The 27,208-nt window shown below is 38.2% G+C and overlaps 2 protein-coding genes across 6 annotated transcripts in view; both read right to left on the bottom strand.

Annotated features, from left to right (window-relative positions):
• The window catches only part of SLC30A6 (solute carrier family 30 member 6), a 48,874-nt gene extending 47,937 nt beyond the window's left edge, over positions 1-937 (bottom strand). The window contains exon 1 of one of the 2 annotated variants that reach the window (XM_027554966.1): positions 835-937. In XM_027554966.1, the coding sequence (XP_027410767.1) occupies positions 835-837 (3 nt within the window). In that variant the 5' untranslated portion in view covers positions 838-937. Of the gene's footprint in view, positions 1-309; positions 768-834 lie in introns of those variants that run through there. The other variant, XM_027554967.1, reaches the window with a different exon arrangement.
• An 11,543-nt stretch (positions 938-12,480) lies between these two features.
• SPAST (spastin) overlaps positions 12,481-27,208 on the bottom strand; it is a 55,623-nt gene continuing 40,895 nt past the window's right edge. For 3 of the 4 annotated variants that reach the window (XM_027554964.1, XM_027554965.1, XM_027554961.1), the window contains 5 exons: positions 26,151-26,193; positions 24,912-24,991; positions 22,275-22,345; positions 20,248-20,288; positions 12,481-14,016 (listed from right to left, as the gene is read on the bottom strand). In XM_027554964.1, coding sequence (XP_027410765.1) covers positions 13,894-14,016; positions 20,248-20,288; positions 22,275-22,345; positions 24,912-24,991; positions 26,151-26,193 — 358 coding nt within the window. In that variant the 3' untranslated portion in view covers positions 12,481-13,893. The remainder of the gene's footprint in view (positions 14,017-20,247; positions 20,289-22,274; positions 22,346-24,911; positions 24,992-26,150; positions 26,194-27,208) is intronic. The other variant, XM_027554962.1, reaches the window with a different exon arrangement.

Below are 27,208 nucleotides of genomic sequence, written 5' to 3'. Positions count from 1 at the left end.
ATATTCACTCAAGGAAAAAATGGAATGACAATACGTAGACACAGAAACATGGTCGTTCTGTCATATACAGGCTATCAATAAGAGATCCATAAATTTTTCTGATAAAATGGTGTGTACCTCTTTTGACACTGAAATCACAATCCACTGCTTACCCTTAGATGAAATTCAGAGAGCTATATACTTGATTTATTAAAGAATAAAATAACTAACTTGTCTAACAAAATTTAAACAGCACATTCCTAAAGCCCTAAGGTATACTGGGATCTACAAAAGCACCAAAAAAGCTGCAGTAAGAGGAACGACCGACACCTTGACTTTCGCCAATCTTTGGCCTTCTCAAAGTTGTGCTGTACCCGGCTATCTGCACTCAATAAAACCAATTTGGAGAGTGGGGCGTCAGCTTCAATAGCCTATTAATCATGCTGTTCATTAATGCAACGTTATCATCACTGCTGTACGCATCACTAATACGGTCGTCGCTACTGTGGACTTGTTTTCAGATCTTTTGTCGGTGTTGTGGTTACTGACACCAGCAAAGACTTTTATTTCTATATCAAGGATATCACGGCAGCGAAGAGTCATACACTCATCAGAGCCGAAAAGTCGTTCTGGAGCGATGCCGGTGTCCCGAGACGCAAAGGAACCGGGTGAGGGAGCGAGGGGGCATCAGAGCTCTGAGGGCACTCTCTCCGACGCTAGAGACTCCTTCCGGGGACCTCGAGCATAATTCTGACGACCCCTCCTCTGGGCAGCTGAAGCATTTCTAGGCCGCTTCGGAACCAGAGAGAATAAGAAGAATCACAAAAGAAACCCTCATTCCCCTGGCCAACTCACCATGATAAGGAGCGGCACAGCTCCCACCGGAAGACGCTCTGGGAGCTGGTAGTTCCCTGGAGCGGAAGGGGCGTGGACATCAGAGGCCGATTGGTTGCGAGCGACGCGGGGGGCGGAAGTGCGTGCACTGGCCTCCTGGTCCGGCGCCCCACTTCCCGGCTGCCCCTGCTTTCTATAGAGGCGAAGGCGGCGGCTAGAGCGACTCTTCCAAGCTGGCGGAGGTCTGGGTGCAGATTTGCCAGCTGAGGTCTTTAGGTTTAAGGAGCAATTTGTTTGTAACTAGAAAAATTTCTTTGAGTCCTGAAGCTCTTTGACCTATGTTGTGTTTTTTAATTTTTGCAATACCGTATGAAATAGGTAACATTTCCATTTTTCAATTTTTCAAGTGAGGAAACAGGATCGAGAAACTTACCCAGAGACCACCTAGTTTGCCATAGCAGCTGTTGCTCAGGCCGACTAATGGGATTTTTCAGGCAGGAGTACTGGAGTGGGTTGCCATTGCCTTCTCCAGTGACAGAGTATTATGTAGTAATTCCTAAAATAATACGTAAATTTTATAGGATTGATTTTACTTTAAAAAGGAAAATAAAACACATTGAAGTATAATTCATTCAGCAAAAATTGAATATGGAACACGTGTGTATCAGGTATCGCCCTCATGAAAAGGATATTCTTGTGGTCGTGGTTAAGTAGCTAAGTCGTGTCTAACTCTTGCGACCCCATGGACTGTAGCCCGCCAGGCTCCTCTGTCCATCTGATTTTCCAGGCAAGAATTAACTGGAGTGGGTTGCCATGTCCTTCTCCAGATGGGTAATAGTAGAGAGTAAGTGCGGAGAAGGCAATGGCACCCCACTCCAGTACTCATGCCTGGAAAAGCCCATGGACGGAGGAGCCTGGTGGGCTGCAGTCCATGGGGTCGCAGAGTGTTGGACACGACTAAGCGACTTAGCAGCAGCAGCAGCAACAGAGAGTAACTGAGTCGCTGATTTAAAGAGGTAGTCACAGAAAGCTCTAAGAAGATTAAATTTGACTTTCAAATGACAAGTCTTTTTGTGAAGATTTTTGCAGGCAGGATAAGTAGTGCAAAACTCAAGTAAGTGTGTTTTAAGATCTGAAATTAGGTAGTGTGTCTGGAGCGTTGTCTTTGAGGGGAAGAAATGAAGAGAATATCGAAGTGGTAAATAGGGCCCAGATCAAGCAGAAATTTCTAATCAGGGTTAAAGAGCTTGCTTTTTTTTCTACCCCCCTCCCCCCCCCGCCCCGGAGTGAGACAGGAAGCCAGGGGACACTTTTTACAACGGAGTGACCTGCTACATTTTGGCTGTGGTATGCAGAAAGGATTGTAGTTGGAAGATAATTGCTAACATTTATTAAAGCACTTATGTAGTAGGCACTCAGGACTTAAAGTGTATTAGCTCATTTAATCCTTATATTATCTTTTCGGGCTTCCCCAGTAGCTCGGTTGGTAAACAAATCGTCTGCAAATACAGGAGAGCCCTGTTCGATTCCTGGGTAGGCAACTTCCGTTGGAAAAGGGATAGGCTACCGACTCCAGGATTCTTGGGCTCCTCTGGTGGCTCAGATGGTAAAGAATCTGCCGCAATGCGGGAGACCTGGGTTCGATTCCCAGGTTGGGAAGATTCCCCTGGAGGAGGGCATGGCAACTCAGTATTCTTGCCTGGAGAATCCCCATAGATGGAGGAGCCTGGCAGGTTACAGTCCATGGTGTCACAAAGAGTCCAACAGGACTGAACACTAAGCACAGCACAGTATCCCTTTGATACAGGTACTGTGGTTAGCTCCTGCTTGGAAAATTGTGTCAGGGTCAAACAACTAGTCAGGGGTGGAGCTGGAATTCTGTACAACCTAGTTTTAAAGTACCAGCTATCCTGTACTTGCTACTCTTGGATAAGGTTAGCATGGGGAAGGAAAATTAGAATATTATTGCTTCACTTACACTGAGCAAATCGTTTTTGATTCTTGAAGTTTCTTTCCAGTTTCTTTCGAATTTTAACAAAACTGAAATCAGACAGTACATATTCTTTATAGTTTGCCTACTTCATTATAAGGATGTACTGTGACTTTTTCTCATGTCTTAATTTTTTTAGAGTATAGTTTTAATGCCTTAGAGAATTCAGTCATAGGCATGTGCCTTAATATCAATTGTGTGTATGTGCTGTGCACGTGGATGTGTACAGTCACTGTCAAGTTTGACTCTGCAAACCCATGACTATAGCCCACCAGGCTGCTCTCTCCATGGAGTAATTTTCCAGGCAAGAATACTGGAGCAGGTTTGCCATTTCCTCCTCCAGGGGATACTCGCGACCCAGAGATCAAACCCATGTCTCCTGCACTGGCGTTGGCAGGTATCACTGTGCTACCTGGGTATCAGTATAGTTAGCTAATTCCTTATTGATGAGTGTAACATGGTTTAGAGGTAAAAAGAAATCTCTCAAAAGTATTTTAAGAAGGGGAAAAGAAGACTCTAATACAGGGAATTGAGTAATTGGTATAAAATCATAGGAAACAACTACACAAAAGATCACAGTGAAACTGAAGACTTGAACAACTCTATATACCTGGTAGATCTAACACATCTAGAATACACCATCCAATTTCCATCCGGTGGAAATTAAAAGAATCATATTCTTAGTCAATGGGACAATTAAGAAATCACAAGAGAACTTAGAAAAAACATTGAGATGAATGAAAATTAAAACAACATACTGAAACTTACTGGATGCAGCAGAGGCAGTCCTTGGAGGGAAATTTATAGCTGTAAATGCCTATATTGAAAAAAACAAGAAAAATCTCAACAACCTAACCTTCCACTTAAGAAACTAGAAAAAGAAGAGCAAACTAAACTAAAAGCAAGCACAAAGAAGGAAATAAAGGGACTTTCCTGGCAGTCTAGTTGTTAAGACTTCATGCTATCTCTGAAGGGGGTGCAGGTTTGATCCCTGCTCAGGGGCACTAAGATCCCACATGCCATGTACCAAAGAAAACACACAAAAAGCAGCCACCTAAAAATATGGCAGATTGAACAGACTCAGACAACGGAGAACTTAGAAGACAGGAGTGATATGTGTGCTCATTGCTTTTGGGGTGTAGTTACTCCAAGGCTTTCTCAATGCAAAGAACTTGAGAATATGTGTACACACACAGACACATATTTACATCTACATTGCTTCACCTACTTTAATATGTCTTAAATTATTGATTCATATTCTTAAATCCAATTCCAACCCAACCATGCAGGTTTCATTCTTTTGTATTCATAACTCCTCTCTTCCACAGTGAGAAATATGGTTCCAATAGGGATAATGTACATTGACTTGTTTGAACAAGTCTCCTGTATGTAAGCAGTTTGTCATCTGTGCTGACTCCGTTCCTCCATATATACACCTCTCTATTCTTGAGAATGTATTCCTCATTGCAGATTGCCCCCACCCATATAAATAACTTCCTCAGACTAAGTGTCCATCATTGTAGACACCCTCCTTATCCCACCTGGTCTGTAACATCCCACATATGTTGCTTTTCCTCATTGCAAAGCCTGCCCTGAACCACAGTGCAGAAAAGAACTAAAATAGCAGGGCTGAGATTGCTATCCTCTGAAAGGCCTTGCCAGTTTGGCCCTTAGTTGGCATCTGGGAACTTGGATTTGTTCTTCCCTAATAATGGTTCACTGTGCTTAATGGGGATAGGCCTAATGTTTTCACAGATGTCATAATAATGCTGGAGGAATTAAGCACATCCTGTGTAACTCCATTGGGAGAGGACTCTTCAGAGCCAGTCTTTGGTTTCCTCTGGACTTTGCACCATACCCTTGTTTCCTTTGCTGGGTAAGAGATGCACCATCATCAGTCTGCCTTAATACTACACAACTTTATGTACGATAAACTTATTTCAACATAATTCCATTTACTGTCCTCTCCCATCCTTTGTGCTATTACTGTTATCTACTTTACTTCTACATATATTATAAATACCACACTGTAAACTTAAAAAAAAAACTGATAGGTATTTAGAAACATAAAGGAAAAATTATCTTTTGTATTTACTGACGGTTATATCATTTCCAGGTATGACCTAAATCAAATCCATTAAGATTATACAGTGGAAGTGACAAATAGATTCAAGGGATTAGAGCTGATAGACTGCGTGAACTATGGATAGAGGTTCGTATTATTCTACAGGAGTGAAAGTGAAGTGAAAGTGAAAGTTGCTTAGTTGGGTCTGACTCTTTGTGACCCCATGATACAGTCCATGAAATTTTCCAGGCCAGAATACTGGAGTGGGTAGCCTTTCCCTTCTTCAGAGGATCTTCCCAACCCAGGGATCAAACCCAGGTCTCCTGCATAGAAGATGAATTCTTTACCAGCTGAGCCACAAGGGAAACCCCATTGTATAGGAGGTGGTGATCAAAACCATCCCCAAGAAAAAGAAATGCAAAAAGGCAAAATGGTTGTCTGAGGAGGCCTTACAAATAGCTGAGAAAAGAAGAGAAGCAAAAGGCAAAGGAGAAAGGAAAGATATACCCATTTGAATGCAGAGTTCCAAAGAATATCAAGGAGAGATGAGAAAGCCTTCCTAAGTGATCAATGTGAAGAAACAGAAAAACAATAGAATGGGAAAGATCTCTTCAAAAGCAAGGGAACATTTCATGCAAAGATGGGCACAATAAAGGACAGAAATGGTATGAACCTAACAGAAGCAGAAGATATTAAGAAGAGGTGGCAAGAATACACAGAACTATACAAGAGATAATGACCCAGATAACCACGGTGGTGTGATCACTCACCTACAGCCTGACATCCTGAACTGCGAAGTCAAGTGGGCCTTAGGAAGCATCACTATGAACAAGCTAGTGGAGGTGATGGAATTCCTGTTGAGCTATTTCAAATCCTAAAAGATGATGCTGTGAAAGTGCTGCACTCAATATGCCAGCAAATTTGGAAAACTCAGCAGTGGCCACAGGACTGGAAAAGGTCAGTTTTCATTCCAATCCCAAAGAAAGGCAATGCCAAAGAATGCTCAAACTACCACACAATTTCACTCATCTCACATGCTAGCAAAGTAATGCTCAAAATTCTCCAAGTGAAGCTTCAATGTACAGGAACCAAGAACTTCTCGATATTCAAACTGGATTTAGAAAAGGCAGAGCAGCCAGAGATCAAATTGCTAACAGCCATTGGATCATAGAAAGAGCAAGAAAATTCCAGAAAAACATCCACTTGTTTCAATGACCATGCTAAAGCCTTTGACTGTGTGGATCACAACAAACTGGAAAATTCTTAAAGAGATGGGAATACCAGACCACCTTACCTGCCTCCTAAGAAACCTGTATACAGGTGAAGAAGCAACAGTTAGAACTGGACATGGAACAACAGACTGGTTCCAAACTGGGAAAGGAGTACATCAAGGCTGTATATCGTCACCCTGCCTATTTAACTTATATGCAGAGTACATCATGCGAAATGCTAGGCTGGATGAAGCATAGGCTGGAATCAAGATTGCCAGGAAAAATATCAATAACCTCAGCTACGCAGATGACTCCACCCTTATGGGAGACAGTGAAGAAGAACTAAAGAGCCTCTTGATGAAGGTGAAAGAGGAGAATAAAAAAGCTGGCTTAAAACAACATTCAAAAAACTAAGATCATGGCATATGGTCCCATCACTTCATGGCAAATAGATGGGGAAACAATGGAAACAGTGACAGACTATTTTCTTGGGTCCCCAGATCACTGCAGATGGTGACTGCAGCCATGAAATTAAAAGATGCTTGCTCCTTGGAAGAAAAGCTATGACATCATATTAAAAAGCATATTAAAAAGCAGAGACATCACTTTGCCAACCAAGGTCTGTGCCGGGAGCCATCTCCTGGCATATTGCATATTGAGTGCAGCACTTTCACAGCATCATCTTTCAGGATCTGGAATAGCTCAACCGGAATTCTATCACTGCCGGGAGCCAGCGTGAGGAACTCCGCCCGTGGCAAAGGTCATGAGGAAGGAGGCTCGGCGTACGCAAAGGTGGGATCAAGCCTCAGGAGTCCCCCTGGAAATTCTCGAGCATCTACCCCCAAAACCAGAGTCTGCCTACTTTCCGCTTTGTGCTCTCACCTACACCTCTGACTTTACAGGGGGCTGTCCCCCACTACCTCTCTCTGAAAAAAAGAGTTAACTTACAGCTCCAGTTAATAAAGTTCCTGGGTGTGATAGTGTTTCAACCTACAAACTCCTTTGCAAGTCCTCTAGCCTGCCTGAATAGGTTTTTCCGGCCACATGTGATTGCTCAGAGCCTCCCAACTGTGAGAAGCATGAGATGTTCTAAACTGTCTAAATACAGATTCCTTTGAGCAGTTAAAAGATTGATTAGAAATTGTATTGGTGAAGGGTTTTTCACTTGTTGGGCCAATGTTTGTTGCTAAGTCTCCATATCCCTTACCTGCTGTGTCCCTGGCAGTGTATTGATTAATATAATTGGTGTAAGTAGTAGCTTTAATGTTTGTAACCTGGGACCCTTGAGTTAATTCTTTTTCTTGTTATAGCCCACCACACCTTTGCCCTATAGGAATGCAACTTTAATGCTTTTGGAGGGTGGCACTTGACTAATCACCTTTAGAAAAAAATAAGTTTTCTGAAGAAAGGGTTTTAAAATGTTAACAGGCCTCCGGGCCAGAAGATGATGCAAATCACCTAAACTTTTGCATATGATAAGTTTGCAGGAAGAAAGCCTGGCTTACTGCATGACTCTACCCCTTTCCCCATTATCCTCTATACATAACTTAAGGTATAAAAACTACTTTGGAAAATAAAGTGTGGGCCTTGTTCACCAAAACTTGGTCTCCCCATGTCGTTCTTTCTATCACCTTCTGGTTGAATTTTTCCTCTGAGGCGGGAAAGCTCATCAAGCCTACTAATTTTGCCTGGGCTTCTAAGATCTGACAGGGGAGGCCTTAGTGTCTCCTCTCCTTCGGGAGAACAGGAGGACGCCTGCGGCCTTCGTAGGTGACGTAAATTCCCTGCTTTGGAATTTTATTCAGCCTCTTTTCTTCACTGAATTTTCCTACTGAGCTATCCTTATTTCAGCCTCTTTTCTCCACTGAATTTCCTCACTGAGCTATCCTCATTCTATTACTCTTTATATCTTTGATGCATATTTAAATAAATAGGTCGCCGATGCCGTCTCTCCTTTGAATACCCTGGATCAGCCGGGGCTGGACCCCAGCAGGTCTGTATAGTCAAAAATAGGTTTTTCCAGTAGCAACGTATGGATGTGAGAGTTGGACCATAAAGAAGGCTGAGCACCGAAGAATTGATGCTTTTGAACTGTGGTGTTGGAGAACTGCGAGGAGATCCAACCAGTCTATCCTAAAGGAAATCAATTGTGAATATTCATGGGAAGGACTGATGCTGAAGCTCCAATACTTTGGCCACTTTGGGAAGAAATGACTCATTGGAAAAGACCCTGATGCTTCGAAAGACTGAAGGCAGGAGGAAGGGGATGACAGAGGTCGAGATGGGTGGATGGCATCACTGACTCAATGGACATGAGTTTGAGCAAGCTCCGGGAGATGGTGATGGACAGGGAAGCCTGGCGTGCTGCAGTCCATGGGGTGGCAAATAGTGGGACAAGACTGCGCGACTGAACGACAATATCATTTCCAAAGTCCTTAAATCCTTCCTGGAGATGTGGATTCCTTTGGAGGATTCCTTTTCATCAGCCCAAAGAATTTCTTAGATACTTCCCCTGGTGGTCCACAGTGGTTAAGACTCTGAGCTCCCAATTCAGGGGGCCCAGGTTTGATCCCTGGTCAGGGAACTAGATCACATGCCACAATGAAGATCAAAGATCCCAAGTGCCACAACTAAGACTTGGAGCAGCCACATAAATAACTTTTTAAAAACAGTCTATTTTAAAGAATTTCCTATGTCAGCCTGCTAAGAACAAATTCTCTTACTTTTTGTACAACTGGAATGACTTTTATGTATTCTGAACATTCTATTTTTTAAAATTAATTTCATTGTCACTTTATTATTTTTTTTAAACTGTCAACCAATGGAGAATGATGAATAATCCGTAAACACACCAAAATATTATAGAGCAAGGAAAATGAACTAACTCAAATCTACCTAGTTAAATTTCAAAAGAAAATTCTTAGTAAAAAATAAAAAACTGACCACAAAGGGTTATGTACATATAAATGATACCATTTGTGTAACTTAAGAAAACAGGTTAGTTTACATCATTTTTCTGTAATATTCATTGAGAGAAAAAGAAGGCAGAAGAAAGGGAATAGGAAGAGGAGGGGAAAGGAGAATTTGCAAAGACAGAATAAGACAAAATATTAATATTTTTGGGTATAGATCAGAGAGTTGGCAAAACTGTAACCTATGGATCAACATTCTAAGTAAACACAAAATTTTAGGTTAACTTTTATTTTTGCACTTATTTTTTAAATTGATGTATAGTTGAGTTCCAGTGTTGTTGATAAGATGGTTGGATGGCAACATCAACTCAATGGACATGAGTTTGAGCAAACTCTGGGAGATGGTGAAGTACAGGGAAGCCTATTGTGCTGCAGTCCACGGGGTCGCAATGAATCAGACACGATTAATCGACTGAACAACGTATGTTTCAGGTGTATAGTCAAGTGATTTCAGTTATATATTCTCTTTCAGATTCTTTTTGATGATATGTTATTGTAAGATATTGAATATAGTTTCCTATGCTACACTGTAGGCCCGTTGTTCACCTTTTTTTTATATAGTATTGTATAATTTTTACACTTTAAAAATGTCAATCCATCATTTCCTGGATTCCACTGTTTCAAATAAAGTTACCCACCATTTTTGCTTTATTCAAGTGTAATGTCATTTCCCTTTGCTGGCTGCTTTTGATATTTAATTGGTTTTGTGCATGTGTGTGTGTTTTGCAAAGGATGTACTCAGATGTGATCTTTGTTGCATTTATTCTGCTTGGAGTTCACTGAACTTCTTGGACCTGTAAGTTGATGTCTTCCAACAATTTTGGGGAATTCCAGGCATTACTGCTTCAAATATTTCTGTTGCCCCATTCTCTCCCAGTCCTCTCCTTTTGGACCTCAAAGTACATGTACATTAGACAGATTCTGTCCCACAGGTCTGAAATCTCTTTCTTTCTCTGTGCTTCACTTTGATCATTATATTAACTGCCTTCCTGTTTTCTTATCTCTGATGTACCCAGTTTACTGTTAAGCCCACCCAGTGATTTTTCAAATTTCAGACACTGTCATTCATTTCATAATTTATAATCACAGACTTTCTATTTGCTTTTCAGTTTCTACTTTTCCGCTAAGAATCCTAATCCATTAATCCATCATTTTCCCTTGTAAATTTTTTAATGTATTTTAAAGCTGTTAAATAATCTTCTGTTAATTCCAAAATAGTCATCTGTGTTTCTGCTTCCATAGATTTTCTGTTGATTATGGATTATATAATTTTTCTTTATATGCTTATTATTTTTGCTGGGCTTTGTGAATTAATATGTTGTAAAGGCTCTGGATTCTGTTTTAACAATGTTTTATTCTGGCTAGCTGTTAAATTACTAATGGATAACCTTGATGTTGTGAAAGCCTGATTTTAAGCTTTGTTTCAGTGAGTTTCTTCCAGTTGTGCCCAGAGTTCTAAAGTACAGCCCTTATTCTAGGATGCTGTCCTTCCTCCTAAGCCATGGCCCTTTCTGGGTGTCAATGGAAAACCAGAGTGTTTACTAGACCCCTCTTACTGGAATTTGAATTTCAAACTCTATTCTTCCAGCAACTGCTACAACTACTCTGGATTTCAACTATTGCTTTCTCCTGGATTCTTTTGACTGTCACACTGCACAGGTATAATTTCAGAATCCAACAAGCTTTTGAAAAGAATTTGCAGGCAGATTTTGGGACTTAGATCTCTCCTTTTCAAAATTTCCCTCCCAATTTCACACTGTTCTAGAAGCACTAACTGACTCCTCAGCTCATTAAGACTGTCACATTCTCCTTGAATTCTATTTCCAAGCACACTGCAGATGCTGCAAGTGGCTCTCATGGTGAAACCCAGTTAATGTGGATTTCTTCTAGTATATGATTTTGTGCCGGTTTTGCCCATTTTTGACTGCTCTCTAGTCTTCTAATCACAGCTTTTTATATCTTGTTCAGAGTTTGTAATTGTTATTGGCAAGAGTCGGTTCAATACAAGCTACTCTTTCAATACCAGACTACAACCTCTGAAATCTCAAAAAGTTTCAAATAAATTAAAGGCAAAATAAAGTTTATAATTTATTTCCAATCCATTAGGATAAAAACTCACTTATGCAGCTGAATCTTTTAATTCATTTCTTCTGAAGAAAAGTACAAAAGTCCAGAGTAAAACTCAGACAAGTATTTGAAGGAAAATCCGTTGACTCAAAGTCCAAAAACAAACTGTAAATGGTTCATTCTGCCAAAAGAATTAGTTTTTGTACAAAATATAATGAATTTTACACTATAAACAAAGACTGCTGTATATTAAATTAGAGTTCTAGTATCTGCTTTTCCTCCAATTCTTTCCAAGCACAAAGCATATCTGCAAGTCAGAAACCTAATAACCCCATTTGGCAGACTGTCTTAGAATAAGCTTTTACCCTTAAGATATCTGGAAAGAGAATACTGATTCTTTCCATTGGCTCAAAGTCCAGTACATCAGTAAGTTTTAATTTAGTTTACAAAACTCTGCCATAGTAACATGAAGAGCACACTAAGGTTTAAACATTACCTTTTACTAAATAATATGACACAGAGCTCAATGCAAAATCTACAAGGTCACAATCTAAGTCTAATATTATTTCTGAAATCCTCAGCAACTGCTATCTTTATTGAAAAAGATCAAACCAAAACCTTACACGTCCTACCATATAATTACTCTACTTTTATGGCCCTTCTATGAGAGAAACACAGCTTAAAATAAAACTTAGGTCATGTAAGTCAAAGAAAATTGTTCTCTAGCACTAAGTTCAATTTCAGACTTGATCAGGAAATTAACTTCCATAGATGGATGTGCATACAGTACTATAATTCTGACTCAATGTTTATGACAATATTAATTTACGTAACATGTGAAGTCTGTTATCTAAAACTTTTCCTAATAAATGAGCTACAATTAATGTATATAATATTATGACAATTTTAAAGGAGTTTGTAGTTTAAAAGTTGTAAGTTTAAAGCACATGGACTTTTAATACAACTTACTACTCATCAATAATCTTTTTCCAAATGAAAATTTAAAAATGAAATTTTATGAGCTTTATTGAAAATGTTTTAATTTGGGATGTTCATCATACTTATTGTGTATATTTTCATCATCTTTCATTATCAGTATTTTATAATGGATGCTATAATGTTTGAGACCTTAAAAAGATACTACTCATGACCTAAAATATCATGGTTTTGGCTTAAAATTTTTTTTTCTATTTATCTCAACCCTCATTTTTATTATCCAGGGAGTTCTATGATTAGAGGAGACATGATTTAAGTTATAGCTACAAACAGCATATAATCATACATCTTCTACATTTAGATAAATCTTTAAGATAAGAAAGAGTAAAGTTAAGAAGTATGGGTTTCTTCATTATAAAATTCTTATCTAGTGGGGGAAAGTTAACTTTAATATATTTTCTCAAAACCAAAGATATTTTTCCTAAAAAAAAAAAAAATTTTGTTACTACTATAAAATTATTCTTTCCACCCATGACATTTTACATAAAAGCACCAAAGACGATTTCTGTAAACAAACTTTTAACCAGTAAACTAATGGCAAATATCCATTTGCCTTTATTACAATATTTAGAAGGCCTTGATATGAGTCTCTACTTCCTACAAGGACATTTTTATAACAAAAACCTACACATACAAACAAGAAATGGAATTACTGTACATTTTTGGGGAACAAAAGGCAGATTAACAGACTAAAACTTTTTAGTTAACAAAGTGAGCACAAGAAACCTATAAAATGTATGCAATGTATAAAAATTCAGTAATTTTTTAAAGTTTCATTGGAGGGATTAATAAAACATGGTAGATCCACTGGCTTGTAATTATCCTGTAAACAGTAAGGAAGTAATAAGCAATAAATTAGAAATGTCTTCACTCCCAGTATTTCCCTTCTCTTGCACAGGAACCACTTTCATAGTGGTTAAAACTGGCTTTCTTAAATATTAGAATAATTCTAGCAGAAAATAAATTCCATTAGGAATAAGTTAACAGTCTACAATAGATTTCTGACAAACATATTAGAAAAAAAATACTACAGATCACAGGAGGACTGGTCTACATATTATATGACAGAGTATCTGAAAACTTCAAAATTTCTCCTTCTTTCACTAAATTTGTTTTGTTTTGTTGCTATCGTATTGCTCTCCAAATTATTTGGTTGAAAGGTAATAGAAAAAATAAAAAGTGAAAAGAAAACATTTTTAATGTCTGTAGATGTATGAAGAAGAAAAAAAACCTTCAAAATTCTTTTTCCTACTACTGTTACATAGGAAAAAGTTTCATTTGGCACACAATTTGTAAAAAGAAAAAAAAAGAAACAGAGTGTTTGGCATTCCAATCACCCATAGTAAAGACAATAGTAGGAAATGAAAACAGGAAAAATGACTATTTTAAGAAAAGATGTCAGAAGACAAACCACCAAAGGCTCTGTGTCTTCTACCATTCCCCGTCTCTGGAACACTTTCATCTGCAACATAATATACAAATTACTATTTACATTACGATTACGTTGGTAAAGAAGACCAGATTCAGTTTTTGTTGTGTTCTGACTTACAGTGCCCATTGGGATAGCCATGACCATCAAGCCAAGAAGGCCTTAAACAAAAATATTCCATTTGCATTGTATACTTTATTTAAATTTATTTTATGGTTCATCTTCTGGGGTGCACAAGTAATTGTAAGACTCTGAAAAGTCCTGTAAACTTAGGCTGACTTTCTGTAGCTGATAAAAGTATTCATCGAAGATGGTATGTTTTTCTCTTGAAAAGTAAACATTCTGCAGGCTTACACAGTGGTATCTCCAAAGTCCTTGTTCCAACGTATGTATGCTTCTAAGGTTTGAGGGCTCACACTGCGTTTTATCTTTTTTAAGGATTCGGTGAAGTCAGATAATCGAATATTTCTCATCTAGATTTAAAAAAAAGCACACAATACAAATGATTATCACATATACAATAGCTGACCCAATGGTGGCTAAAAATGCTTTATTAATGTGAAAATATATATAGACGTATTCTTAGAAAATCATGTCAATCATCTTATTTTACATATTAGTATATATTAGGTACGTTTCCTATTTAAGAAATCCTACCAAATAATATACTTTCATTTCATGTGTTTGGCTTCTTAGGTATTAACATTTTAAATCCCAGTATTTTCCCACTATAAAAACAAAACACAATCATTACAGAAAACTAGACAAAATATTCGCAATCAGAAAAAATAAACACAATCCCACTACTCAGATATACAACCACTATTTGGGTTATCTCCTTCCAATTTTTCTTCTGCATAGTTTCATGAAATTTTACATTCTCAAGTCTCACTCACCACAAGCATACTCTAGCTAAATTCACGTTTCTCAGAAAGGGAAAAGGAGTTAACAAGATGCACATGGGACTCTGAAGGAAATATTGCTCTTAATACAACATGGAGGATGCGTATGTCTAAAATTTTATTATTATTGCTTGTAATACATTTTCATATTAATTTGGTCTTATTTTCTGAGACTTTTAATTGGTTTTGAGAATACAGAATAAAACAAAAATGAGTTAATAAATACCTAATTTTTACCTAAGCATTTTTAAAAGACAAAATGGAATCTGGCACAAAGTGGTCAATTAAAAATTATCACATATTTACATGTATATTTTGCCCCCAAATAAGAAGTTAAGAACTGGAGACAAAATTTCAACTGATACTTATCTGTATTTTTTTTAATTTACATTTTAAAATTTATTTTAAATTTTACTTATTTATGGCTGTGCTGGGTCTTCATTGGTGCCTGAGGGCTTTCTCTAGTTAAGAGAGTGGGGGCCACTCTTGCAGGCCCTAGAACATGCAGATTTCAGTAGTTGTGACACACGGGCTTAGCTGCTCCCCAGCATGTGGAATCTTCCTGGGCCAGGGATCAAACCCATGTCCTCTGCATTGGCAGGTGGATTCTTATCCACTGAGCCACCTGGGAAGTCCTAAAATTTATTTTTAATTGGAGGATAACTGCTTTGCAATGTTGTTAGTTTCTGCCATACATAAACATGAATCAGCCATAGGTATACATATGTCCCCTCCTCTTGAACCTCCTTCCCACCTCCCAGCCCTCTAGCACCAAGTTGAGCTCCCTGCGTCATACAGCACATTCCCACTGGCTACTATTTACGTATGGCTATGGTTTTTCCCATGGTCATGTATGTATGTGAGAGTTGGACTGTGAAGAAGGCTGAGCACCGAAGAATTGATGCTTTTGAACTGTGGTGTTGGAGAAGACTCTTGAGAGTCCCTTGGACTGCAAGGAGATCCAACCAGTCCATTCTGAAGGAGATCAGCCCTGGGTGTTCTTTGGAAGGAATGACGCTAAAGCTGAAACTCCAGTACTTAGGCCACCTCATTGGAAAAAGACTGTGATGCTGGGAGGGATTGGGGGCAGGAGGAGAAGGGGACGACAGAGGATGAGATGGCTGGATGGCATCACCGACTCGATGGACGTGAGTCTGAGTGAACTCCGGGAGTTGGTGCCTGGCGTGCTGCGGTTCATGGGATCACAAAGAGTCGGACACGACTGAGCGACTGAACTGAACTGAACTGAATGAATATGTTTCAATGCTACTCTCTCAATTTGTCCCATCCTCTCCTTCCCCTGCTGTGGTACACAAGTCTGTTTTCTATGTCAATGTCTCTATTACTGCCCTACCAATAGGTTCATCAGTACCATTTTTCTAGATTTCATATGTATGTATTACATGGTATTTGTTATTCTCTTTCTGACTTATTTAGCTCTGTAAAACAGGCTCTAGGTTCATCTACCTCACTGGAACTGACTCAAATTCGTTTCTTTTTATGGCTGAGTAATATTCCATTGTATGCTGCTGCTGCTGCTAAGTCGCTTCAGTCGTGTCTGACTCTGTACGACCCCATAGACGGCAGCCCACCAGGCTCCCCCATCCCTGGGATTCTCCAGGCAAGAACACTGGAATGGGTTGCCATTTCCTTCTCCAATGCATGAAAGTGAAAAGTGAAAGTGAAGTCGCTCAGTAGTGTCCGAGTCCTAGCGACCCCATGGACTGTAGCCTACCAGGCTCCTCTGTCCATGGGATTCTCCAGGCAAGAGTACTGGAGTGGGCTGCCATTGCCTTCTCCCATTCCATTGCACATATGTATACAATTTCTTTATCCATTCATCTGTTGATAGACATCTAGATTGAGTATATTCTTTTTATTACTCTTATAAAACCCAATCTAACTACTTCATATCCTCTCTAATATCAACATTGCATAGATTAAGAAAATCAGTAAGAAAATAAAATGGATTTCCTTGATCTCTATAAAAGGTTGCCATTATTTAGTATTTACATATTTTTTAAATTAGGGCTTCCCTGGTGGCTCAGATGGTAAAGAATCTGCCTGCTCTGCAGGAGACCCAGGTCAGTTATTTAATGGACACTTATACAGTAGAATTTCATGGACAGAGGAGCCTGATGAGCTACAGTCCATGGGGTTGCAAAGAGTCGACCATGACTAAGTGACTAACACTTAGTTAATGCAGTATTCACTATTGCCAGACTTTCAGTGCTTTATAAACATCAACTCATAAGCCAGGACTAATAGCTAAAAGCTGTTACCAAGTTATTAATATTAAGACCATTAGGTTAAAAATAAATTGCATAAAAGTATACATTAGAAGCAAAAACTTTAACAATGTAACCAGACACACATTATTAGCGGAATGATCACAAAAAGGTACATTATGTTATTTTTTATAATTCAGTAGTTTTAAGTTTTAGTACTACCTAAAATTTAGAGACTTCTCTGGTGGTCCAGAGGTTAAGAATCCGCCTTTAACGCAGGGGACACAGATTCGATCCCTGGTTAGGGAACTAAGATCCCATAGGCTGCAGAGCAACTACTAAAGCCCGTGTAGTCTGGAGCCCATGTGCCACAACTATTGAGCCCACACACCACAACTAGAGAGTCTGTGCACCACCATGGAAGATCCCACAGGATGCAAGGAAGATCCACGTGCCACAATGAAGACCCAACAGCCAAATAGCTAGATAAAATTTAGTTTAAAATAATGAAATGGCTTACATATTTTTAAAATACAAGATACAATTCAAGTAGATATGTTACACTGTAATACTGAAATAAATGTACTGTTAGAATGAATTAATGATATTTTAAAAAATTTGCATTTTTAAGCTGTCATTGGAGTAGACTAACACCCAAACTAACAAAAAGAAAGCAGTATGCATTTTGACACACAGTCATTAAATTATTCTGCATTAAAATGAACCCAGGTTCCTAAAGTTGCTGATTCTAGTCTTGGGATAGGCAATTTCAAGGTGTGCCTTGCTCCCAGAAGGCAACAATGTTTTTCAGAGTTCTACAGTAGAGTTGAGAGGACTCATCTTAATATAAAAGCAGATTTTGCTGGCCAAGTGTGACCCATTAAACATAAAATTAAATTGATTTACAGATGTGGCAGGTATCTCCTGCTGTGTCTCCTAATGATTCCATCTCTTGTTATATATGCCCTTGTGGAATCCCTTCCCCTGAGTATAGACTGGACCTAAGCACAGACTACAGCAAAAGTGATGAGATGTGACTTCCATGATTAGGTTATCAAGACTATGCCTTCCATCCTGCTGGCACTCTCTATTCTCTTCCTGGCTCACTGGCTTTGATGAAGCAAACTACTATGTTGGAGAGGCCTACGTGACAAGGAACAGAAGGTGGCTTCCAGCCAATAAACACAGAAAACTGAGGCTTTCAGGCCAACAACACAAGAGGAAATTAATCTGGCAAAAAACAAAACACAAAAAAACACATGAGCCTGGAAGCAGATCTTTCTAGTTTGAGCCTTATAATGACCATAGCCCCAGACAACATCCTGATTACAGCTTTGTAAGAAACTCTAGACCAATGCCTTGACTGCAGCCCTCAGAGAGTTTGAAGTGGAGGATTCAGCTAAACTGTGCCCATGTTCCTTTCTCTGTGAAAATGTGAGATAATAAACACATGTCATTTAAGCTGCTAAATTTTGTGGCAAGTTTTGTTATATGGTAATAGACACCTATTGTCACAGAATTGCCTTGTTTTAAAATCATGACTCTAGAAGAGTTACTAAAAAAAGAAAACAGACTGAATTTATTCTTCAAGTAAAATAGGAACTATATTTAATTGAGTTTGTTCAATGAAGAAGAAAAATGTTGAAGTTTAGGTATACGTATAATTCTCAGGATGGGTAAAGCATAAAGGTTAATAAATCCACTATCAACAGAAGACAGGTTTCTTATCTCATGAAATAATTATGGACAGATTCCTAAGAATTTTTCCTATTCCCTAAGCAGCCACCCACTTGCTTTCATAAAATTTGTATAAGGTACTAATGAAGGTGTATCCAAGCATCCATTTATAGGTTTTTTAGTGGCCTTCCGAATGGTTCAAAGTGAAAAAGTATAAGTGTTAGTTGCTCAGTCATGTTTGACTCTTTGCAACCCTATGGACAGGGGCCTCCTCTGTCTATGGAATTCTCCAGGCAAGAATACTGGAGTGGGTAGCCATTCCTTACTCACAGAAAATGCCAGGGCCAAGGCGCTTGAGACAGAGTGAGGAATGCTTGCAGACATGGGGTTCAGTGGATTTTGCAGAAGTTGATTAGGAGTTAGCAGACAACTTCTTACTAAAAATTATTTGTCAGCTGATGGTTTTATTTCATTACTTATGGCCTTGATTAGCTCCTTCATTCTGTATGGTCTGTTCACGGGACAAAGACAGGCCTAAAGTGTCACACAATAGACCTTTCTTCAATTTTAATCTAGGGGGGCCAGGGTATATACATGAAATACCAAGTTTACCTGTCCTGAGTCCAAGGCAGGGAGAGTGGTGTGTGGGAAAGAAAGAATTCATGTACAGTGTTTATTTTTTGGATAGAAAAGCACATATTAGGTTTATTTTAAAAGAACATTTAAAAAATAATATATAGATGGGATACTGTTAATAATTTATACATAAGTAAAAAAGCCCTCAAGACACTTAGTACTAATATATCTTTAATTAGAAATATATGGAATCAAAATAATAAGTCAGATAAGAGGAACATGAAACTATACTTTAAACGTGAATTTTAAAGGTAACCATAGCTAAACACCAAAGTATATGATATGTGGAATTCTTTATTCCTAAAAAGCTTCATTCATACTCCAGGTAAACTAGACTGTTGAAATGGAAAAGTGCTGTGGTTGCAAGAAGTGTGAAGGCTTTCTTAGTAATGTAGCTGGCTAACCACTATGCACAAGATGCCTGAAGATAAGAACCTCAAATTTACATGGAAGCATGAAGAAAAAGGACAGCCAAAATGTACTCAAATTCAAGTACACTCATTCTCTATATTAAGATTTCACTATTAATACTTGGACAGGACTCTCTGCAATGTGTAAACCCCTTGCCATCCTCCAGCCCATGTTTCTGGGGGTTTTTGTTGTTGTTTTTTTTTTTTTTTTGAGTTCACACTCGAACTCCAGTGGAGTTCTCTTCTCTATTCTATGCCAAGAATGAAGTCTCTTTGGTTGGTTAGTAATGTCTCAGGTGCTATCTGAGCTCTGAGAGATAAGTTACATAATTTAAATCTGATTTAAAATGTCTGAATACATAGTTATGATCATTCTATATATCCAATTCTATATTTTTCAGGCAATTTTTTTTAAAGTAATGCTTCAGCATCTCTTAAGGGGACCTACTATATTTTCAAGATGTAACAAATTATGTTACAATGGAAACTGTATTGCTTTTATAAGAAAGAAAACAAACATTACTGAAAAACTAACAGAATAGAACATCAAGGGGTTAACCTGTTACAAGCCATCTTTACAATGTATAGAATTCTCAAGTTGTCTATAAGTTTGTTTTGTTTAGTATTTATATAATGATTTGACAGAAAATGATTTAATGATTATATATAATATATTTTGTGCATTACCAAAGGACACCAAAGGAGACCGTCATTTGACAGTCCTCCATATTTTGAAATGAAGCAAAAGTAATTTTTTCTGGTTTCTAATCAAATTGGAAAAATCCAGACAAAAGATATGTTTTACAATCTACAGGACCAGACAAAAGAAAGATAATTATAAAATAGTTTACCTCACTGGCAGACATATTCTTCACTTGTTCTGGTTTCAGTTCTGTAAAATATAAAAATGAGCCACTTAGGGAAAAAAATGACTTCCAAGTTTAAGTTAACAAAGTTCAATAATCTAAAAGTATATGTTCAACATGAATCATTATATGAAGAGAAAAATAGATTAATAATAAGAGCACATACAATTTATAAATGCTTAGACTAATACTCTTTCTTAGGAAGGCATCGGTTTCTTCATATATGGCTCAAGAACAATAGAATCTATAAATCTGAAACTAAACTTAAAATAATGCAACTTCTTTACAAAAGTCATTAGTTGTTTTAAGCCAACAAATTTTTTTTTTTTCAGAATAACAGCTAACATATCCCCAAAATACAAATGATTTATACATTAGCTAATGTTTCTGAGTTCACTATCTGAACAAGATATTATGCCTCCAACATAATGAAAGCTTGACTAAAATGCTTTACCCAGAGTTTCAAAATATATTCTCAAGGTTATATTTATTACTCTCTAAAGCAACAGTTCTTCGGAGAAGGCAAAGGCACCCCACTCCAGTACTCTTGCCTGGCAAATCCCATGGACGGAGGAGCCTGGTAAGCTGCAGTCCATGGGGTCGCAAAGAGTCAGACACGACTAAGCGACTTCACTTTCACTTTTCACTTTCACGCACGGGAGAAGGAAATGGCAACCCACTCCAGTGTTCTTGCCTGGAGAATCCCAGGGACAGGGGAGACTGGTGGGCTTCCGTCTATGGGGTCGAACAGAGTCGGACACGACTGAAGCGACTTAGCGGTAGCAGCAGCAAAGCAACAGTTCTTAACCAGTAGTCTGTTTGACCAGAAGAGGCAATGGCACCCCACTCTAGTACTCTTGCCTGGAAAATCTGGTAGGCTGCAGTCCATGGAGTCGCTAAGAGTCAGACACGACTGAGCGACTTCACTTTCACTTTTTACTTTTTGTGCATGGGAGAAGGAAATGGCAACCCACTCCAGTGTTCTTGCCTGGAGAGTCCCAGGGACGGCGGAAGCCTGGTGGGCTGCCGTCTATGGGGTCGCACAGAGTCGGACACGACTGAAGCGACTTAGCAGCAGCAGCAGTCTGTTTGACCGTGAGAGAGATACTCTGAAGTTGCATGTTCCATGTTCTACTTTGCCATCATAGCCAGTAATCTGAGTGCAAACCTGGGAGCATCACCCATCTACTTCCCATGCTGCCTGTGGAAAAGTAGCTGACAACATCTACTCTAAAGTGATTATCACCCTGAGTTTAACATAACCTAAGAATGATAGATGTGGTATTTCAGAATCAACAAATTACCTTGAATCAAAACAAAGCAATGAATGATACACTTTGCTGCAATTTTTCAAATAACATATAATAATAAAAGTAAAAACATCTATTTATATGTTTCCTTATACACATTAATTTCAAGTGATATTAGAATACTGAACTGAAAAGAACCATAAAATAGATAAGAACATTTTCCCTTTATTATTCTTTTTCACTTGCTTAAAAAAGCTCTCTTATTCTTGAGGGGTTTTTATTTTTTTTTGCTGCCAATCTACTATCAAGTTGCAAAATCTGCTGTCTAGAACAAGGCTCACGGTACAATGATCCATGGACTGTTTTTATATGGTCTGTGAGCTAAGAATGGTTTCACATTTTCTGTGTTGTGGGGGGAAAAAAAAGGGTAGGGGAGGAAGGAGAAGGATGAGGAGAAGGAAGAAGAGGAAGGAGGAGAATGGAAGAGCAGGAAAAGGAAGAGAAAGAAGAAACAGCAGAAGCAGTAGCAACAGCAGCAGCAGCAGAGCTACAGAGCATGTGTGGCCAATGAATCTAAAGCTTTTCTCAGAAAGGTTACTTAACCTTAAGTCTAGAAACTCCGTATCAAGTTTTAATCAAGTTTTCCACTGATTCAGCTTTACTGCTTTCCAGTGAATAAAAAAGACTTCTCAATAATGACTTCTTAAACTTCTGAATGGTGTAATTAACAGTTCTAAATGTTTCAAGCTCTGGAACTCCTACCTCGGATAGGACCCAGTGCTGCATCCTTTGCCAAAGCTGTTAGATCACTGCCTGAGTATCCGTTGGTCATTCTGAGAAGAAGAAGGAAGAAAGAACAAGTTATTTTTACCTTTTCAGATTTAAAATCACCACATAATAAGAGGGTAAAACCCTAAAAACCCTGCTTGTCATCAAGCAGACAGTTCTGTGATTTGATTTTTAAGCGCACAGGAAGGCCCACTCACTAAAAACAAAACCTACTGGTTCCTTATAATGCCTCAAATTTTCACCATTAGAATCAATCCCTTTTTATTTTTTAATCAATTTATTTTAATTGAAGGATAATTGCTTCACAGAATTTTATTCTCTGCCAAATGTCAACATGAATCAGCCATAGGTATACATATGTCCCCTCCCTCTTGAACTTCCCTCCCATCTCCTTCCCCATCCCACCCCTCTAGATTGTCACAGAGCCCCTGTTCAAATTCCCAGAGGTATACAGCAAATTCCAATTGGCTATCTATTTACACATATAGTATTGTTAACTTTCCATGTTACTCTTCATATATCTCGCCCTCTTCTTCCTCCCCCACCCCATGTCCATAAGTCTGTTCTCTATGTCTGTTTCTCCACTGCTGCCCTATAAATAAACTCATCAGTACCATCTTTCTAGATTCCATATATATGTGTTAGTATGTGGTGTTTATACTTCTCAGACTCACTTCACTCTGTATAGTAGCCTTTAGGTTCATCCACTTCATTAGAACTGACCCAAATGCATCCCATAAAAGTGGCTGAGTAATATTCCATTGTATATATGCACCATAGATTCTTTATCCATTCATCTGTTGTTGATGTTCTAGCTATTGTAAATAGTGCTGCAATGAACACTGGAGTACATGTATCTTTTTCAATTTCAATTTCCTCAGGGTATATGCCTAGGAGTGGGACTGCTGGGTCATATGGTGGTTTATTCCTAGCTTTTTAAGGAATCGCCATTCCATCTTCCATAGTGGCTGTATCAATTTACATTCCCACCAACAGTGCAAGACGGTTCCCTTTTCTCCACACCCTCTCCAGCATTTATTGTTTATAGACTTTTTGATGAGGGCCGTTCTGACCAGTGTCAGGTGGTATCTCATCATGGTTTTGATTTGTATTTCTCTAATAATGAGCAATGCTGAGCATTTTTTCATGGGTTTGTTAGACATCTGTATGTCTTCTTTGGAGAAATATATGTTAAGGGTCTTTTTCCCACTTTTTGATTGGGTTGTTTGTTTTTCTGGTATTGAGTTGTACGAGCTTCTTGTATATTTTGGAAATTAATCCTTTTTCAGTTGTTTCATTTGCTTTATTTTCTCCCATTTTGAGGCTTTTCTTTTCACCATGTTTATAGTTTCCCTTGCAATGCAAAAGCTTTTAAATTTATTTTGGTCCCACTTGTTTATTTTTGCTTTTATTTCCATTACTCTAGGAGGTGGGTCATAGAGGATCTTGTTTTGATTTATTATGTCGTCAAGTGTTCTGCCTATGTTTTCCTCTCAGAGTTTTATAGTTTCTGGTCTTACATTTAGGTCTTTAATCCATTTTGAGTTTATCTTTGTGTATGGCAATAGGAAGTAGAACCATTCCTTTAGATTAAGGTATACTGCATCTCCAGGAGACTCCATTAAGTTGTAAATAATGTGCCCTGGAGGTTACATCTATAAACCATTGCTGGCCAACTGACACATAACTGCAATTACTTCTCTATAGATTAATGAGTCTCTATCTAGACCAAGAACTGCCTTGATGGAATGAGGGGCAATCAAGGAAGATTTCTTCATCTGTAGGACACCGTACAGGACAGACAGGGTGAAGGAAGGGTCTGGGGTAGAAGACACTGGCAAAAAGAGGTACACCTGAATGGGATGCCACGGTGGGAACACCTGGGCAGCCAAAAGATTATTAAAGGGAACTAAGAACTAGGGAAGTCAAGAGGAAGAGGAAAATAGAACAGGAAAAAAACATTTACTTATCGTGTACTCTGTTAAATAACTGCAGAAACATTATTAGCAGATTTTTTACTGGAATAACAAAGAAGGCTCTCAATATTTCCAAGTACTGAATTTGTTCTTTTTTCATAGGTATCTGGGAACTCAAAGAGTTTTTACTATCAATACTAGCTATTCACATTCTTGTTGAATATTTTAAATTACTTTTTGAGTTTTTTCCAATGACTAAAAATGCATGAGTGCATCTCCTATATTCAGTTTCTACTTAATACACCACTTACTAAAAAAAACTTGAAGACGTCAAAGTTTAAAAAAAATTATGTGTAATATAAAAGAACAAGTTTAAGTGAAAATACCTGGTGGTGTGGGCAAATACGCAACGTTTTACATCTGAAAAATTATTTTAATACAACTTAAATTTATTAAAAAAAATATAGTACCAGCATTAGCAAATAGCTAATAGGTCATGTCTTCCAGAGGATTTAGAAACTGAAATTTAGGTATCATACATAAGAAAATGAGATAAGTGAAAAGATAAAGGAAGTAGAGAATGAAACAAGTATTCAGATAAATTACTCGTTTCAGACGTGTGCTTAAACAAAACAGAAAAAGACTTCTTAAAAATAAAGAAAAGCTGCAGGATAGACGAAATCAAATCACTCACCTAGCAAGTTGAGCTAGTTCTTTTTGGGTCAATGGGCTTCCTTGTTTACATAATAGATTTTTTAATAAAAGTAGTCGTGTCTGAAAAGAAACATTAAAGAATTATCAGTCCTAAGAGTTAGCTTAATAAAATATCCAGGAGTTAGGTTCAAACCCTAACTCTCATTTAGAAGCTCTATGATTTCACACAAAACACTCTACCTCTTACAGCCTCACTCTTATCTATTAAAATGACAATTTTTTGAAAGTTCCTAAAAGAGTTAAAACTAATCCAAATAAAGCACTAAGTAAATAGCTGCTGCTACCACCAAGGGTGTTAAGGGTCTGAGATAGACAGCCACAATTTAAAGGTATGGATTCATACAACATGGACTCTCACCCACTTTAAGCTAAAATTCAGTGACTTTTAGTAAGATTAGAGTTGTGCAACCATCACCATAATCCAATTTTAGAACATTTCTATCACTCCAAAAAGCTCACCTGTGTCTGTTTGCAATTAATTCTGACTTCCACCCAAAGCCTTAGCTAACCACTATCTACTTTATGTTTCTAGAAATAGCCTTTTTTTAGACACTTCATATAAATGGAATCATATAATAGGTAATCTTTTGCATCTGGCATCCCTCACTTAATAAAATAGTTTTGAGGTCCATCCATATTACAGTATGTGAAAGTACCACATATGGAACAGTATGGTACCATTTAGCAATAAACGGAATGAGCACATTTGTTTATCTATTCACCAACTGATGACTAGATTTTTTTGCAGTTCTTGGCTATTATTTACAATGCTGTTGTAAAAATTCTTGTACATGTCTTTATAGATACATGTTTTCATTTCTTCAGTAGAATCTTATGAATAAAATTCTGGAGTCTTACATGCATGCTCAGTTGCTAAGTCGTGCCCGACTCTTTGCGACCCTATGGACTGTAGCCTGCCAGGCCCCTCTGTCCATGGGATTCTCCAGGCAAGAATACTGGAGTGGGTTGCCATTTCCTCCTCCAGGGGATCTTCCTGACCCAGAGACTGAACCGCGTCCTCTGCGTCTCTTGCACTGGCAGGCAGATTCTTAGGCACTGTGCTACCTGGGAAGCCCGTGGAGTCTTACAGTAAGTTCATCTTTTTAAGAAACTGCCAAACTTTCCAATGCAGCTGTACCATGTACTAGAAGACTTAATAATATTAAATGGTAGGTCTTGTTTCTGCCTAAAATTAAAAAGTTCAAACATGGATACATACCTCCTCATTTGGCAAAGACACATAAACCCGTTTGGTAAAACGCCTAAAAAAAGGATTCAAGCAATCTCAGAAATACAGTTTTGAATTTAAACAGCAAATAACAAAAACAAAGCTTTAAGTATAGTGCTCAAGGCATTTGAATACATTTTAGTAGTCATCAATGTAAAAAGTCACTCTTTTAAAATATTCTAGTTAAATACATAAAATAGGTAACTAATAAGGATCTACTGTATATACCACAGGGAAGACTGCCCAACACTCTGTAATGACCTACATGGGGAAAGAATCTGAAGAAGAGTGGATATATGTATATGTATAACTGACTCACTCTGCTGTACACCTGAACCTAACAGAACATTGTAAATCAACTGTACTCCAATAAAATTTTTAAAAATTCCAGTTAATGTTTAAAAATCCTTAGTATTGGCAGATTTAAATTAACCATTTGTGTATCTGTATTTTTTAACAGTAGTAACACTTTAAAACAAAATATCTGATATAAGAAGTTGAAGAAACAGATCTCTGCTATCTCCGTGAAACTAAGAACAACTAAAACCAACGAGAACAACAGAAACAGAAACGTAAAGTCCATCATCAGCAAAGTAGGGAATGTTTATAACTAAAATGTATGAAGAAGGCCTGCCTAGGGCAGTGAAAATTACACGACAAAGGTGAATGTAGACAGGACCCGCCACTGCGAATTCCAGACACGGCTGTCAGAGCAGTTTTCCAGAGGGAACAGAGAACACTCTGAGGGGAATAAAACTAACCTCCCCACATTTAAACAAGCATGTGAGGACTGGCTCTGCAGACCATGTGGCCCTAGTCAGCAGCAAAGGAATGACAAGGAAGATGAGACTGAACAAAGAAACTCAAAGACACAACATCTTTGTAAGAAGATATCAGTCAGTCTGGCAAGAGGACAAGCTGTCTTGCAATGGCCAAATCTTTTTCAGTGGAAGAAGACTAAATCGACCCAGTCTCTTATTTACATACATGTACACTTCTTCACCAGGTGCGGCTTTGTTGTCAGTCAGGGAGATGGCCCACCAGTCCAC

The sequence above is a fragment of the Bos indicus x Bos taurus genome, chromosome 11 (genome assembly GCF_003369695.1).
Source record: "Bos indicus x Bos taurus breed Angus x Brahman F1 hybrid chromosome 11, Bos_hybrid_MaternalHap_v2.0, whole genome shotgun sequence".
NCBI lineage: Eukaryota > Metazoa > Chordata > Mammalia > Artiodactyla > Bovidae > Bos > Bos indicus x Bos taurus.
This window is presented reverse-complemented; position numbering and strand designations above follow the sequence as displayed.